We start from the raw sequence: 15,260 nt of genomic DNA on the forward strand, positions 1-15,260 counted from the left end.
GTCTTCGGTTTATTTTAACTGCGAAAGTACGCCAAAAGGGAAATCAGTCTTCTCTTTCTTGATCGTTTCAGTTGATTGATTATTCCTCTTTCTCTCTATAGCAGTTTCTGCAGTAGACGTGATGCACTGTTATACTCCGGCTCCGAGGCTACGCGCCTGCCAACCAGTTCTATATGAATTTTCTTTGAAGTAGTTCGTTCATTTTACTCCTTGTCTTTTAGATTTGTCTAAAAAATGCATAATTGCAGTCACAAAAGAGGTTGGAATGATTTCGCGGTTGCAACCTAGACGCTGCAATGGCTGTAATTATTTACAAACCATAAACCAAATCACTTCGAATAATAATTCTGCTTTAATTAATCAATATTTAGGATATATATATATATATATATATATATAGTTAAATGCGTAAAAATTTAGCTCTAATGAAATCAGCCTCCTATAAAGAGATGATTAATCTGTTATGGCGGAATAGGTTTCACTGTAGTAATATATAGATATATTTTGCAATATAAACGTAGTTGTTATTACAATGTGTAGTAATGTTAATAATATAGATGTATCTACCTAGATAGTGGATCGGTTGACCATTGGTCAGTTTGATATCACAATGTTTAGAAACCCTGATGGGATGCAAATGTTAGTGAACACCATATGTTTTAGATCATTTAGTGTCCATGTACCTTGGTATTTACTACCCATGTATATATTAATATTACGATAATTATACAAAGTAAAATGTAAAATGTAATTATCTACAAATATTACAAGAAAGAAAATGAACACCATCACTTTTATTTGTAATATTACAAATAATATTATTTGTAATATATGAAACTATCCACGATTTTGTAGGTTCTAAAATCGTATATAAAAGAGTTGCTTCAAAATCAATTGAGAATTCCATTCCAAATTTTGTATTAGTAATTATATGTGTCTTATTAAAAGAATTAGTATAAACTAATCATTTTAAGTGTAATTGGTGTAAACTTATCATTCTACAGGAACAGGATTGTTCAATAATATGTTACCAGTTAAACGGTAGAGGTACATTGTTCAAAAGATTCTACTACTTAAATAAGGAAAACGTATATTTTAAGAACAGAATAAAATAAAAATTTTAAATAGCTTCTTAAATATTACCCATGTATAACTAGGCTTGATATCATGACAAAATTTGAAGGTGAAAATTAAAATTGATTAAAAAACGAAGAAGTTATGAGCAATCAAAGATTCCATTCAAAGATTGTCCATCTTTTTTTAGCAAAACAAAGTTTTATATGTAATCTCTATGGCGATATCCACGTATGACGTTACTCTGACGTTATCTTCTTATCTGTTTAATTAGGAATTTTAAACGTTCATATCTTCACTTCTCTATTCTTGAAGTGAGAATTCTTCATCTGAAGTGTAAATAGTACGTCAAACTCACTTCTAGCCAGGCCTTAAACGTCTCTGAAATCATAACACATTTAGAAAGGTTTTCTTTATAAAAACTGACTTTCTGTTTGATTTATTCCAACTGTTCCAGGCTACTTAGAAACGAATGCCGCTAAACTTTAGAACAATTTGTATCGTTAATCGTTGGTTAATCAAATTTTCGAATGCTTATTCTCCTCATTGCAATCCCTGCAATGATGTGACGGTCTTTATTCATTCTCCAGTGTTCAAAAACATGGTAACATAAATTACTCCTTAAATTTTGAAATAACTCTAAATATTATTTCAATTTTTGATAATTGCATGTTTATCGCTTCAATTTTATATTTTATGATAAAATTAAAAAAGGGTTGATTCTGGGAAATTAGTTTAGATTATAAGAATTCTAGACACAATTTCCCACTAAATAAAACATACCTCGAATTTATCATTATTTTAATAGCTGTTTCGGGGAAAATGTATTTTATCCATTGAACGTTAAAAAAAAAACCAATTTATTATAAATCGAATAAATATTATTTACTCGGATTAACGGATTTTTAGAAAATACACAAAATATATTTCTGAGTAATATTTGTATTTTATATCCTCGAGTCAAAAATTTTCGAATAATTATATCCTTTTTAAAAGGTCCTTTTAAGTTTTATACTATGGGTAAGCAACGTATTAGTCGTCAAATTTATTTACTGTCCTGATTTATAATAGTCTCCCAAAACAGACACCAGTAGCCGTTAGGTTTACTCTAAACATCCTTTATTATTTTCTAATGAAAATGATTTGTTTCATGTCCTATTTCGTAAGTGATAATGTTATACACAGGACAAAATAATTGGCCAGCGAAGACTATAGAATTTGTTTGATCATACATAGTTTATTCCATAGTAGTAGTTTCTTCCAGAAATATACCTAATGTTTTAAGAAAACCATCCAAAAACTAACATTACTTGCCGTGGCAATCGTACTACCTTAAGATTAATTTTAACAATATATGTCCTTTAATTCAAAAGTAGAAGTTGTTTTACATTTTAATCTATAGTGAAGCAACATTTATCGAAAATGTATGCGTTCATTCAACATTTAGTATACACACGGTATATATAACTCAAGGTAAGTTCATTGAATATTTGAATTGTAACACATGTTGGGAATCTCTTATAACCAAAACTACTCAAACCTACTATTATCTAATATTTGAGACGATGTTGCGGTTTCACCAATAATCTATATATTTACCTTTATATGGTGTAAAACGGTCGGTAAGTTTCTAGTCACTATATTTGGATGACAAATGAACATCGAGATTGCTTAAAATTCTTCGATGTTGTGTAAAGATTCTACGATATTCAGTTCCTTCGAAATGTCATGCTTTAAACTATGTTTAAACTATGTTTAAATATTTCTATCGGAGTGAAGCAGTACGCGATATCTTAGAAAAGGAAAAAAAATAGTTTTCTAAATAGTAGATGGTTAAGTTAAGTAAATCTGGCACGCACACTCTAATATATATTTCCCGTCTGCCCTTCTGCCTGTCCATCTGTCTTACAACACGATGAATCAAAAACGAAAGAATATATCAGGTCAATTTGGTCTTGGGATCGTACAACCCATCTTAGGAATCGTTAGAGATAGAACAAACATTTAAATGTAAAAAATGTTCCATATAAAAAACTAATTAACTTTTATTTGAAACATTTTTTCGTTAACATGACTGTTTACCCGTGGGAGCGCAAATTAGGCGCAAACTATATAGTATGTATTATATGGGAATATATTAACACTGTCAAGTGTTTGTTTTTACTTGTTTAACTCATTGTATTAGTTGTTATTCAATAATTGTTATTCAAGTTCACTTTTTCACCTTAAGTCTAGACAATTAACATATCACCCTGTATTTTGAATACAAAAGACCTCACAGAGACCCCTAGACGCTAGTGCATGTGGTTTTATCATCTTCTTGAGAGAGTTAGTTTACATATACAATATTATCACAAGTAAAGGCATTAGTGTATATAGTAGTTATGTTTCACTTTATCCTCTCGAAATATCTTCGATGGATATTCTTGGAGTACGGGTTATAGGATGTGTAAAATGCATAGTATCTATAGACCACATGCCCACGCCTTTTAATTGGGAGCAACTAACTGCTTTACCGACACTACAACACTAAAGCTAAGTTTGAGTACATGAAGTTGTAAAGCAACACACGATTTACCAGGAAAAAAAATAATACCGAGCAACCTCGATCATCCAGATACTTTTTATTATGGAATCAAATTTTTATATTTGTTAAAAAATTGTATGCGAACAGTGTGAACATGTTTGTGTGTGCTATACACACAAACGTACAAAATATAATAAAACACAAAAATAGTAAACGGACTTGGTTACGTCGTAGATCGAATATCTAAAAGACTCGCGATGGAGTTCCGACTTCTGTGTAATTTTTTGCTTATTTCTATTTGTCCAAATAAAGATACTCAATTTTTGAGACGTGGGTTTATGGTCTAATATCTGTGTATATATTTGAATGCAAGGGATGAGATATATTAAGGTTAGTTGTTGTATATTTGGCTATATCAAGGTTGTTATTTTGACCACTGGTGTCATCAACGTCTCCATCGGTTCTTGGTTTAATACACCAACTGTTTCAACTCTCGCATTTGGTTCTTACTTACTTACTTACTATATTCTACGTTTCACTACGTTAGTACGTTCGACAACTATTATCATTTGTATGCTATCGGTGTTTATGTTTGTCCTAACCTATACTTACAGTTTCGGTCCACAACAATGATGACGATGTATGTTTTGGTTTCAATATTATTTTCGTCCCAAATGATTACTACCACCATGGGGGATGATTATTAAGTCTTTCTTTATGACCGTTAGCAATTTGTTTGATATGTCACTTTATACTTTGAAAAGTAATAATAAAAGCCAAGTGAAATTAACAAAAAGCTCCGACAAATTTTTCGGCTACGGGATCCAAAATTCACACTTGCTTATATCTAAGAACACTCTGAATTAAATTGCCTTTTTCTTTAAAGCCTTTTCAATTGAGCCCATTTGCCAAATTTTTGCCAAACTGAGGCAATTTTCATTATTATCTTCAGTTTTTTAGTATTTTCGGGTGCGGAACCCCAAACTCACATTTAAAACATAACTAATAACACACACCATTAAATTACTTTTCAAACGAGACAAAAAAAATCAAAATCGGTTCATCCGTTTAGGTAATACGATGTCACAGATAGACAGGCAGACACACACATACAGCGGTCAAACTTATAACACCCTTTTTTTTAGTTCGGGGTTTAAAAATTGAGAAAAAACACACATACCAGGACTCGACCAACTGGATTAACTAACTAGCCAAATCAAAATAAATATATTTAAGAGCCAATGAAGATCCCTTAAATGCCCGCTTAGAATGATAGAACATTCGACATAAAAACTTCCTTGATTAAATTGCTTGGAAAAAAACGAAAGATGGACGTAATTTGCATTTCGTCCGATGAAAGCTACCTTTGCACTCATAACAGCTTTTGTTAAAAATTTGCACATTTAAATTGGAATAATTTCTAATATTCTATCTTACACCCAATTAAGAATATTCTTGTTGAGTTTACCACATCTCCATGGTGTATCAATTTTTTTAATTTTTGGTCAACTCAAAAAAATTACCTAAAATATAGTTTTTACGGATTTATAAAGCATCCTCATATTTAATCTGTAATAATAATAGAATATATGTATGAAGTTTTGAGACAAACAGTGTTTTGTTTTGTTTTGATATATTTTGAAACATAATTTCAAAATATATCATCGCCTTTATCGTAAGTTTATGTATATGAATGGTCAAGTGTTGAAACATTGTAATTCACTCACATACTGTGCTTATGAGACATCTAACAGACACACGGACAGACAGGCAGACAAACAGATTCACTAGGAAAATTGAGTTGAAACATTCTCTAACTCTGACCATGGATGGTAGTGACCATGTGTTGTAAATTGTTTTGGTTTTATATATATCATTTTTGTAGACGATTTTCAATGTTGTCTTTTTTTTTTGAGTTGCAATATACTAGATAAATTTTAAGTTAATAATAGCTAAAATTGTGATCAAAGAGTATCAAAATGAATAATAGACTTGGTATTTTTAAGAAAATTACTGCCTTGGTATCAGGAATTTTGAATAATATAACTGTCAATATTTTAATTACACGCTTATATCTACTTCACTTGTAATTAACTTACAATGTCATAAAATCTTAGAAGTCCAATTTAACCTACTTCTATATATGGCAGACTAACTTGAAAATTTCCGACAATTTTCGTTTGAAATTTTTTTCATGAAGTTGATTGTTTCCGAGACATTGGCAAAAAATCGTTTATTTATGTATACATAGCGTTAATTAACGCAACCCTACCAATTTTGAGACTCCGCGTTAGTAGGGTAATAAACTAGATGCGGAAATCTTTTTTTTTTTTTTTTAGATTTTTTTTACCTTTGGATAAAATAAATATAAATTATTTTGAGCGGACCATATTCCCCAAATAAGACAATCATATCACATCTGCAATAAGGTATTTAGATACTGTTTTGCTATCCAGACATTAGTATCGTATCGTATGTATTTATTTTATATAAACAAGTCACATATTTCGATTCCAATTTTAATTTACATTTTTCTCTAGCAAAAAAGAAAAAACTATTCGCGCTGTTATGTAGTCTATTTTCAAAAAAAAAAACCAAAAGAAAACATTATTTAAGTTTATATAGAAAATTCATCACTTTTTCTATATATGTGTACTTTTTTTTTTATTCTTTAAAACGTGATCGAATATTTATTTTTGTATTGTAAATAATTTTATTTGTAAATATATTTTTTTATATATTGGAAGAAAAGTTATTTCAAAAAGTATGCATTTAAAGTTTTTTTTCTCAATATTTACAAAGAAAGAATTATTAAAAATTATTTTAGAGGAATTTTTCATGTTGTGAATTCGTTTTAGTTTTGTTAGCAGCGATAGAAAGTTTTTTTCATGAATTATTGAAGTGGCAACAAAACCTAATTTGAAAACAAACTGTAACCAATGAAAAATTATGTTTTCCACTGTCTGGAATATCCCGAAAATAGCTACCAAAAACCGATGCATTTTGAATATTTTTATTGAAATTAGATAGAGATGAAGTTCGCCTGGCACATCAATCCGGTTGTGTTAAAAATAAGCAGAAAAAATTTTAAAATTTGAAAAACACAATTTAAAAAAAAAAACTCATTTTTCACGTATTTTTAATGTGTTTAAAAATATAAATCCAATTTTTTAGACACTTTGCCGCTGCTTACACTGTGCCAAATATTATTCTCATATTCAAATCAATTTAAGAAATCAAATTAATTTTAATCGAATTTTTTAGTAGCTAGTCGCCTTTTTTGCCAACACTGAATCTTATTTTCAATGAATTTTCATTGATCCTGTGTAAAAATACTGTAAAATACGATTATCTTACCCTTTAGGGATTCCAAATAGCTTGGACAAATAAATCACTGCTTACCTAAAACAAAAGAACAACAATAATTAAAATAAATCATCCATGTCCGACTAAAACATCATATAAAGGATTTTTTTAAATTAAACCTTTACCTTCTTCTACAAAAAAACCTTAATTTGATTTGTTAAAGCGATCATAAAAATGTATTCCTGCTTCAATAACGATACAGCAAAAAGAACAGTAAATCATTTATTAAAGTATCATATCTAAATACATACATATTTATACTCGTATATAGCAAAACCCCTTTGGGTATATTTGTTCAATGCAAATAAAAAATATAACTATAAAATGACAAAACCTTTTAAAATATTTGCAATTAACTCTTTATTCGTAGTTCATTTAATTTCATCATTATTTCTATTTGAATACTAGGTAGTTAGTTTGCCAGGAATAAAAAAGTAAATAAAAAAAAAATTTTATAATTAAGTTCTATGCAATAAAACAGGACAAAGTTTTTTAAAATACATCAAAAAATATTATTACCGTAACTATTTACCACCCTTTACAGGGTATTTCAGAAGTGTGAATGCCAATTTTTGTTTGGAAAATATTCGAAAAACAACTCTCAAAAAATTTTTTCAAAATTTTACTTCCCTCACTCCTTGAGAGCCGGGTAAAAAAGACTCATTTATTCAACTTTTGCGAAATATAATGTTTTTTAAATTAAAATAAAGAACAACTTTTTAAGAACATGAATTTACTTCTTAAACCGCGGTTATTAAAATAACGATGTAATTCGTGCATTCAATTGGTGTGTGCCTTTCGAAATCTTGACCTTAATAACCTTAATGAATTCTATTCAGATCTTTATTTTAGGATTTTGTTTCTTTAATACTGAGAAAGTAATATTATAGTCGGGAACAAAATGGACGAATTTTGGAATCTCTTTTACAAGGCATACATTTCTGAAACATCCTGTTTGCTAAATAAAGTAGTAACAAATAATAATTATATTATTCATAATGTTTTTGAGAACTATGTAAAACATTATATGTATAAAATTCGTAAAACATTTTTCAATCAAATATCATAATGAATGAATTCAAAACATTTTTAAAGTGAATTTTTTATTTTTTTTATTTTGTTAGACAAATATATGATAATAGAGGGTTCGTAAGAGTCAAATTGTTATCATCCTTAAAAATTATAAACAATTAAGGTGAGTTTCTGTTGAAAATTTCTACTATTTTACTTAAAATAATCGGCTAGAAATGCTCATACACTCTGTGTAAAATGATTAAATATTTTATTAGGATAGAACAAGAGACACAATCGTCACTATTTAGGGACTTAGTAATTCTGTACTGGAATGCTCTTAATTCTAAAGAATCTAAAAAATTCATAAATTAAAATTCTTATTTAAAATTTTACTTAGGATTATGCTACGGTACTCCAAAAAATGTCTTTATTTGCTTGTGTATAAATGTATTTTTTGTCTATTCACAAATAATGTTCTTATGTATCCACAAATGTATATACAAGGTGTTCTGTTATTAACTGCAGATCGTCGGCCTACAGAATAAGCTCAGAAAGACGAAGGAAAAAGTCATTCACCAATTTTGGATTTGAGCCCCAGTTTGGGCGCTACAGGTATGGCAAAAATTGATAAATTTGTTCATTCACTGACTATGATTCGATAACCAGCAGCCAATGATAATCAGTAGATATTAGTATATTTTATTTAATAATATTCAACTAAAGAAGGGATATGAACTGATTTCAATTGGATTATATCATTTTGAAAAAACATTTAAAAAAAGTATTTGATTGGTTTGGTCAAATCCTACTTTTTTTATTTTTATTATATTTTTCCAAGAAAACATTAGATTCTTAGTAAAAAAACAAATTACGTCATAAAAGGCGTTGTTTTAATTTAACGTAAACAAACAAAAAAACGCCTATGCTGACCTAATTTGTTTTTTTTACCAATTGCATTTTAAGTTTTAATAATTTTGTTTGTTACTAAGTTTTTTTACTAAGAATCTAATGTTTTCTTGGAAAAATATAATAAAAATAAAAAAAGTAGGATTTGACCTAGGTGTTTTGAATAACAGAACACCTTGTATAAGAACCAAATTATATACAAGTAGGATAGAAGTTTGCCATTTCATTTTTTTAATTACGAGCCATAAAATTGAGAATTTTTTAATAATCTACTTAAAGAGTTACATTCGTTACCGGTTACTATTTAACTTCAAACAAACTAAAAAAAACTGGTCAAGTATGAGTCATTCTTGTATATTAAGGGTGGCGCACTATCATACAAGATATATAATTTTTTAAAATACCAAAAAAGCGTACGAAACCCATAGGGTTCCACACGTCCTTCTAGCTGGTTTTTTATGAGCTAAAGCCAGCTGATGAACATACGGATGTGCGGACAGCGGAATTTTAGTAATACGGTTCCGTTGATTACTCTTAGATTCGATACCAGTTGTCTCTGGCTTTACATAGACACACACAATATAATTTTATACTAGATATTACTATATAATATATAGTGAACTAATATAATACAGGATGTTCCAGGAGGAAAGGACGCCTTTGATGCATTTGGTATAAATAAAATTCTAAGAAGTACTCCTCGATTTTTTGATCAGCTGCACTTACACCGGTCCACATTCACACTCTTGTACATACGAATACGCCAGCGTAACCTTGAAGTTCTGGCGTCTCACTCTAGCAGTTTCTTAATATTTCACCTTCCTTCCATTGCCTTGCCGCTGTAACACGGTTCTGATTAGTTACCTATTTTAATAAATAGCTAATTAATATCCATGTATCAGATCAAAAAATGAAAGAGGACTTTTCGTCTTAAAATTTTATTTTCTACTTGATTAAACAAGAGTTACTCCTGGTACACCCTGCATAATGTATAATATAATATAGAATCATATATACTTTAATTTAGTTTTGTACGTTATAATACGTTCTCTCATTGTTTGATTAACATATTTATATGCACACTGATGAGTGCACTTTATTCTTGTAAATAACCAACCTAGTAAACGAACTTTTAACTTTTACTCTAGATAGAGAGCAACGGATCTCTAATACTTAATATGGATCAAATGCTATGTTTAATGTTTGTACTTACTATATCAAATCTACATATTATTCGATATATAAATGTAGAGAAACTTCGAGTATAATAAACGATAAATTGATGAAAATCAAGGATATATGAAATATTATTTTATATGTTTAATCAATCAAAATTATAGAAAATTTGTAATAAATTTATTGCAATTTTTAAAACTATGTTCTTTATCTTGTTCGGTATTATCTTTAAAATATTAAAAGTATTCTCAATGAGGCCGTGGTTTTGTGGTTACGGTGGCCGCTCCTAAAGTGGAAGATTGTCAGCTTTAAAACGCACCCACACCAATTGATTTTTTAAATTTAAATAAAAGCTAAAAATATATAAATATGGCGAGAAGAACAGAGTTCCTACCGGATGTCCCACGACACCCCTCGCTCTTTTTTAATATTATAGACAAAAAGTCTATCAAATTCAAACTTTCAGAAATAAAAAGATAAAAAGAATGCTACAAGGAATGCAATTAAAAAAGACAATATTGGAGTAGCACATCTTTTATATTAACGCGACTTAAAAAAGTTTTCTACCGTCTCGTCTCCTTTCTACTCCTGTTGCAATTCTACTATGGAAACAATTAGAGCATTTCCATTAACAATGATTCGCGGTTTTGCGATTAATGCAAAATCTTTACAAATTTAAAATCTATAAAAATTCAAAGAAAGAATCGGTGTTCTCTCTAGTATTTATTGAAAATAGCGAATCAACTACTCAACTCGATTCTCACAGATCGGAGACCTCATTTACTTTTATTGAATTGCTGAGGGAATTAAAATTCTAGAGAACTAAAATTTTCAAAATTTTTTCAGTAAATAAATACGACCATCCTTGAAGCCAACAAATATTGATTGTCTTATGAAATCTTTCGATCTTTTGATTAACAAAAAATTTATGATTATCGTGGGCGTATAACCTTAAAACCTTGAAGAACAACATCGAAATCTAATTTTCTATAGACAACCAAAGATATGAACTTTGAACCAAAGCTACTTCGACTGTATAAACATATAGTTTTAAATATGATAATGGAAAAAGACTACCAACAATTGCATCGTTCTACCAATGAGTGATATCATCAGTGAACAACTATATGGCTCATATTATACAATGAATATGTATATAGATATCTGTGTAACTAGGTATGAGATATGCAAACTTCAATACTACGAGCTACGATGCGATATTCGTAGCTTACGTAGAGCATAGCTTGTAGATATTAAATTTATGTCTATTTTAATACAACAAAATGAATTGTACTTACTGTTCTATTCCTCTTAATAAAACTAGTCATAATAATCATTGAAAGCATTATAAAGCTAACTACTACGAAATGAAAATTCAAAAGAAGAGACTGGATTATTATGTATAATCCATGTGTAACATAAAAAGTAAAAAAAAAACGTAATTAACGGTTCGCGTATCACAATCTTAAAGTAAAACTAACAATTTTCGTGGGAAACATTCTTTTGAATTAAGATAGTTGCTCGGCGATTGCAATATATTAAGAAATTTGAAGTCGATTTGCCCGAAATTGCGAGCCAAATTGGCATATTTATACGTACGGTATCAGAGAAGGGTGAGAAAACATAAGCCATAATTTCTCTTTCTAAGCAAAAGTATCACCATGTTTATGAAAAAATGAAAGTCTTATAGTAGACTACTGTGGTTGTAACAGAAACAACTACAGTAGATGTATTGTAAACAGCTATTCACACACTGAGTATTGTGTGTGTGTGAAGCCTCTCCTAGTACAATATAAGACAAAATTTAGACTTCAATTAACTACAAACTTATGTTTTCTTACCGACCATATAACTCATAGCTTTTCGACAATATCGTAGCGAAGAAAAATATTTAAACAGTCTCTATATTCAAAGATGTATATACTATTTGATCATACAAACAAGTATATATCAGTGAATAAGGTTATACGTGCAAAACGTTATAAAGAGTTGTTCAATAAGATGTTAACACATAAGTAATAAACATTTTGTCCACATTTAATAGACATTTTGTATATTAATAATGTAAAAATTGTGTAATATACAATTTAAAATAACTTATTATATATTATAAAATACTTTCATATTATGTTTTTAAAATACACTTCCTACCCTCATTTAAGTGATAACATCTTATGGAACAACCCTGTATTTTTTAGGGTAGTCATAAGTATTTGTATAATGCATATCTATACCTAGAATATCTATAGTATAAGGCTAATTTGTTTACCAACATCGACATAAAAGACAAACAACATATATAACGACTATGAGGAATTTTAATAATATAGGTTAATCTCTGCATTAGTTCAACGTTCAACGATATATAGGATGTTTTTTTTCAGAGGATCACAGCTTTGAGTTGGCAACACTCTTTTATTTGACAGAAGATTTGATTTTCCATTTCATAATGAATAGATTGAACCCAGAGAAAGTAATGCAAATGTTTGAGATTTTTTTTTATGAAAATTTTTTAAAATTAATTTTCCGTAATGGGCAATTGTTACTTGGCATTCAAGATTTTCAATTTTTTTCTTAGAAGATATTTAAAGTCATTGCTCTACGCCGATATTCGTCGAGTTATTGGCGAAATACGACCTCGATTTGCAAACTACGCGCCAATTGTGGTGGCCACATGACCGTAATTATTTTCAAACGTTAATGGAATGAAATTAACTATAAATATTTATGATACTTTAAAAGTATTTGTGTGTTTAAAGTTGTGATCTTTTAAAAAAGCCACGCAGTATGTACTTAACGTTACACGTACGCTATGCGTTCTAGAACGTTATGTGAACGTTTGAACGTTACATAACGATAGATGATAGGTATAGAGATAGCTATATATTTATTACGTAACAAATTCCATTCCTATTATTATATGTATATATATTATTTAATAATAATCACATATATTCAAGCTGCAATGTTTTATGGAGAAGAAGCTTTTTGGTAGACGATAGAATCATTTATGATGTGCTAAATACGACGTTCAATTTTATATAAACTATCTATTCTAAATTACAATAATTATTTTTTTATATTTACTTAAAATTTATGGTTTAACTCATTTTATGACGTACAGAATTTTGACTAAATATATTTTCAGATTTGAACGCGGAAAATTAAGTCACAAAAACAGAGATTAAATTAATGGCATTTGGTGAGCTTAGCTCATAAAAATTTGATAATGAAGCTAATTTTTTCCCTGAAATATGTCTCATTCCTTTTTGTTCCCTTCAATACAAGCTGGTTTCATGATCATTTACAATATTTTTTGAAATATGTATGAGTTAGTGATATATGAATATTGCCAGGAATAGTGGAAATTAACTATTAACTTATTCTCTTGATGAGCAGTATAAAGTCTTTTAAGTCTGCTGCTAATAAATTCCATGAAATTGATAAATTATTTTTCGTTTCATTTTATACTATGCAATAATTAAAATTCTAAAAATGCATTTTGTTTAATATAATTCTAATTTCGAGAGAATTTTCATATCATTTTCAGTTAAGTAGAACAAATTAACAATACTTAGAATGTGTAATTCATATTTCTCAAAATTACTTATTTATGGCATAGATATTGACAGTAACATTTTATATTATTTGTTTTAATTTCACCTCCTAAAAAATTGTGTTGAAAAACATAAAATATAAATTTTTTGAGAAATTCAATTTTCATACGAGTTCTATCATTACTGCCGGTAATCAATTTCAATTGATATGAACTTTTCCCAAATATATTTAAGCTCATACGGGTAAAATTACTGCTTCAAGATGTTCTTAAACATCCTATCAGCTTCATTGAAATATTAAGTTAACTGTTTTAATTTTAAAAAAATTTTCTTGTTTTGTTTCAGGTGCTTTAACACGATCACAATTCCCAGTATTCACAATCTACGCACAAAAAAGTTGTTTAGGAGTACGCCCATGCGAGCGAGCATGGTGTATTGATCGTGTACAGGGACATCGTTTAAATGGATATGCACAATCAAAACATACAGTTACCAGCCGTCAACATTGTATGGAATTATGTCTTGGTGAATCTGAATTTACTTGCAGGTAAGCTTTCATTTTTTTTCATGAAAATAATATGGTTAATACAAAGAGACTAAGATCTTAATATTTAAAATTACATATTTCGTTATTATAAGTAATCAAGAATATAACTTTTCAACCTCTCAAAAGTATAATGTTCTGGCTTTCATATGAAAGACTATAAAATAGTTATTTGTGTTTATAATGTACGCCCTTGTTTCATAAATATTGACAACAAAGAAATAATTCCTCATAGAGTTACGGGAATTGTAGGACTCTTGATAAAAATACAAGACATCTTGTGATATATAGTTTTACAAATAATTAAAATATTTTTTGAATTTGATATTAAAATCCTGTTCTATGTATTCAATAAAAATTCTATGACAAGTCGATGTATCTTAGTGAAATAATCTCATGATAATTCAAAGACATTTATTCTTGATATGCAAAGTATTACGCACGATGTAATGGACATACAAAAAGGTCACTAGGTCGATTTAATATTATAACGTAATACCGTTTTATTACACATTCATACAGAATCAGATACAAAATATTTTATTACTAATATCAAAGTAACATATTTACTTTATAATAAATATGTGAATCGCTTACTATTTGCATAAATATTTAACACTTTTTCTTGTGATAAATTATATTAACCTATTGTAGAATAAAAATTCCAACGGAGTAAATTTTTATATATTCTGATATTATGCCATATGTCAAACTATTTATGAGGTATTTTTAATTCATTCGAAACATGATTTCCGCTTCACTTTTTGTATATTTGAACACTCAATGAAGATCACAAAATTAACTCAATGAATAAATTTGCTACAAATTCAGACCACAATTCTCTGATATACAAGTCAATAAACACAGGGTATTTTAACAATTTCTAAAATATTTTAGTTTAGACTTAGCAAGTTTTGACTTATGGTTGAAATTATGTAACTTATATTCAACTTTGATGATGAATTTTGTTATACTTTCATGAATGTCAAATACTTTGTCCGATTTGTCTCTATAATATCTGTCTAATTAGTAGTTTAAAAATGCTTATTCCAGCCGTAAAATTGGCTAATTTCTTGACTGATTATACCATGTATGT

The 15,260-nt window shown here is 28.7% G+C and overlaps 2 protein-coding genes across 4 annotated transcripts in view; one reads left to right on the top strand and one right to left on the bottom strand.

The window, feature by feature from the left end:
* The window catches only part of LOC123298612 (autophagy-related protein 16-1), a 788,644-nt gene that overhangs the window by 654,818 nt on the left and 118,566 nt on the right, over window positions 1-15,260 (bottom strand). The gene's annotated exons all lie outside the window — the stretch shown is intronic.
* The window catches only part of LOC123298611, a 140,597-nt gene that overhangs the window by 27,072 nt on the left and 98,265 nt on the right, over window positions 1-15,260 (top strand). Inside the window, exon 3 of the mRNA XM_044880696.1 lies at window positions 13,966-14,167. Coding sequence (XP_044736631.1) covers window positions 13,966-14,167 — 202 coding nt within the window. The remainder of the gene's footprint in view (window positions 1-13,965; window positions 14,168-15,260) is intronic.

Source organism: Chrysoperla carnea, chromosome 4 (genome assembly GCF_905475395.1).
Source record: "Chrysoperla carnea chromosome 4, inChrCarn1.1, whole genome shotgun sequence".
Classification (NCBI taxonomy): Eukaryota; Metazoa; Arthropoda; class Insecta; order Neuroptera; family Chrysopidae; genus Chrysoperla; species Chrysoperla carnea.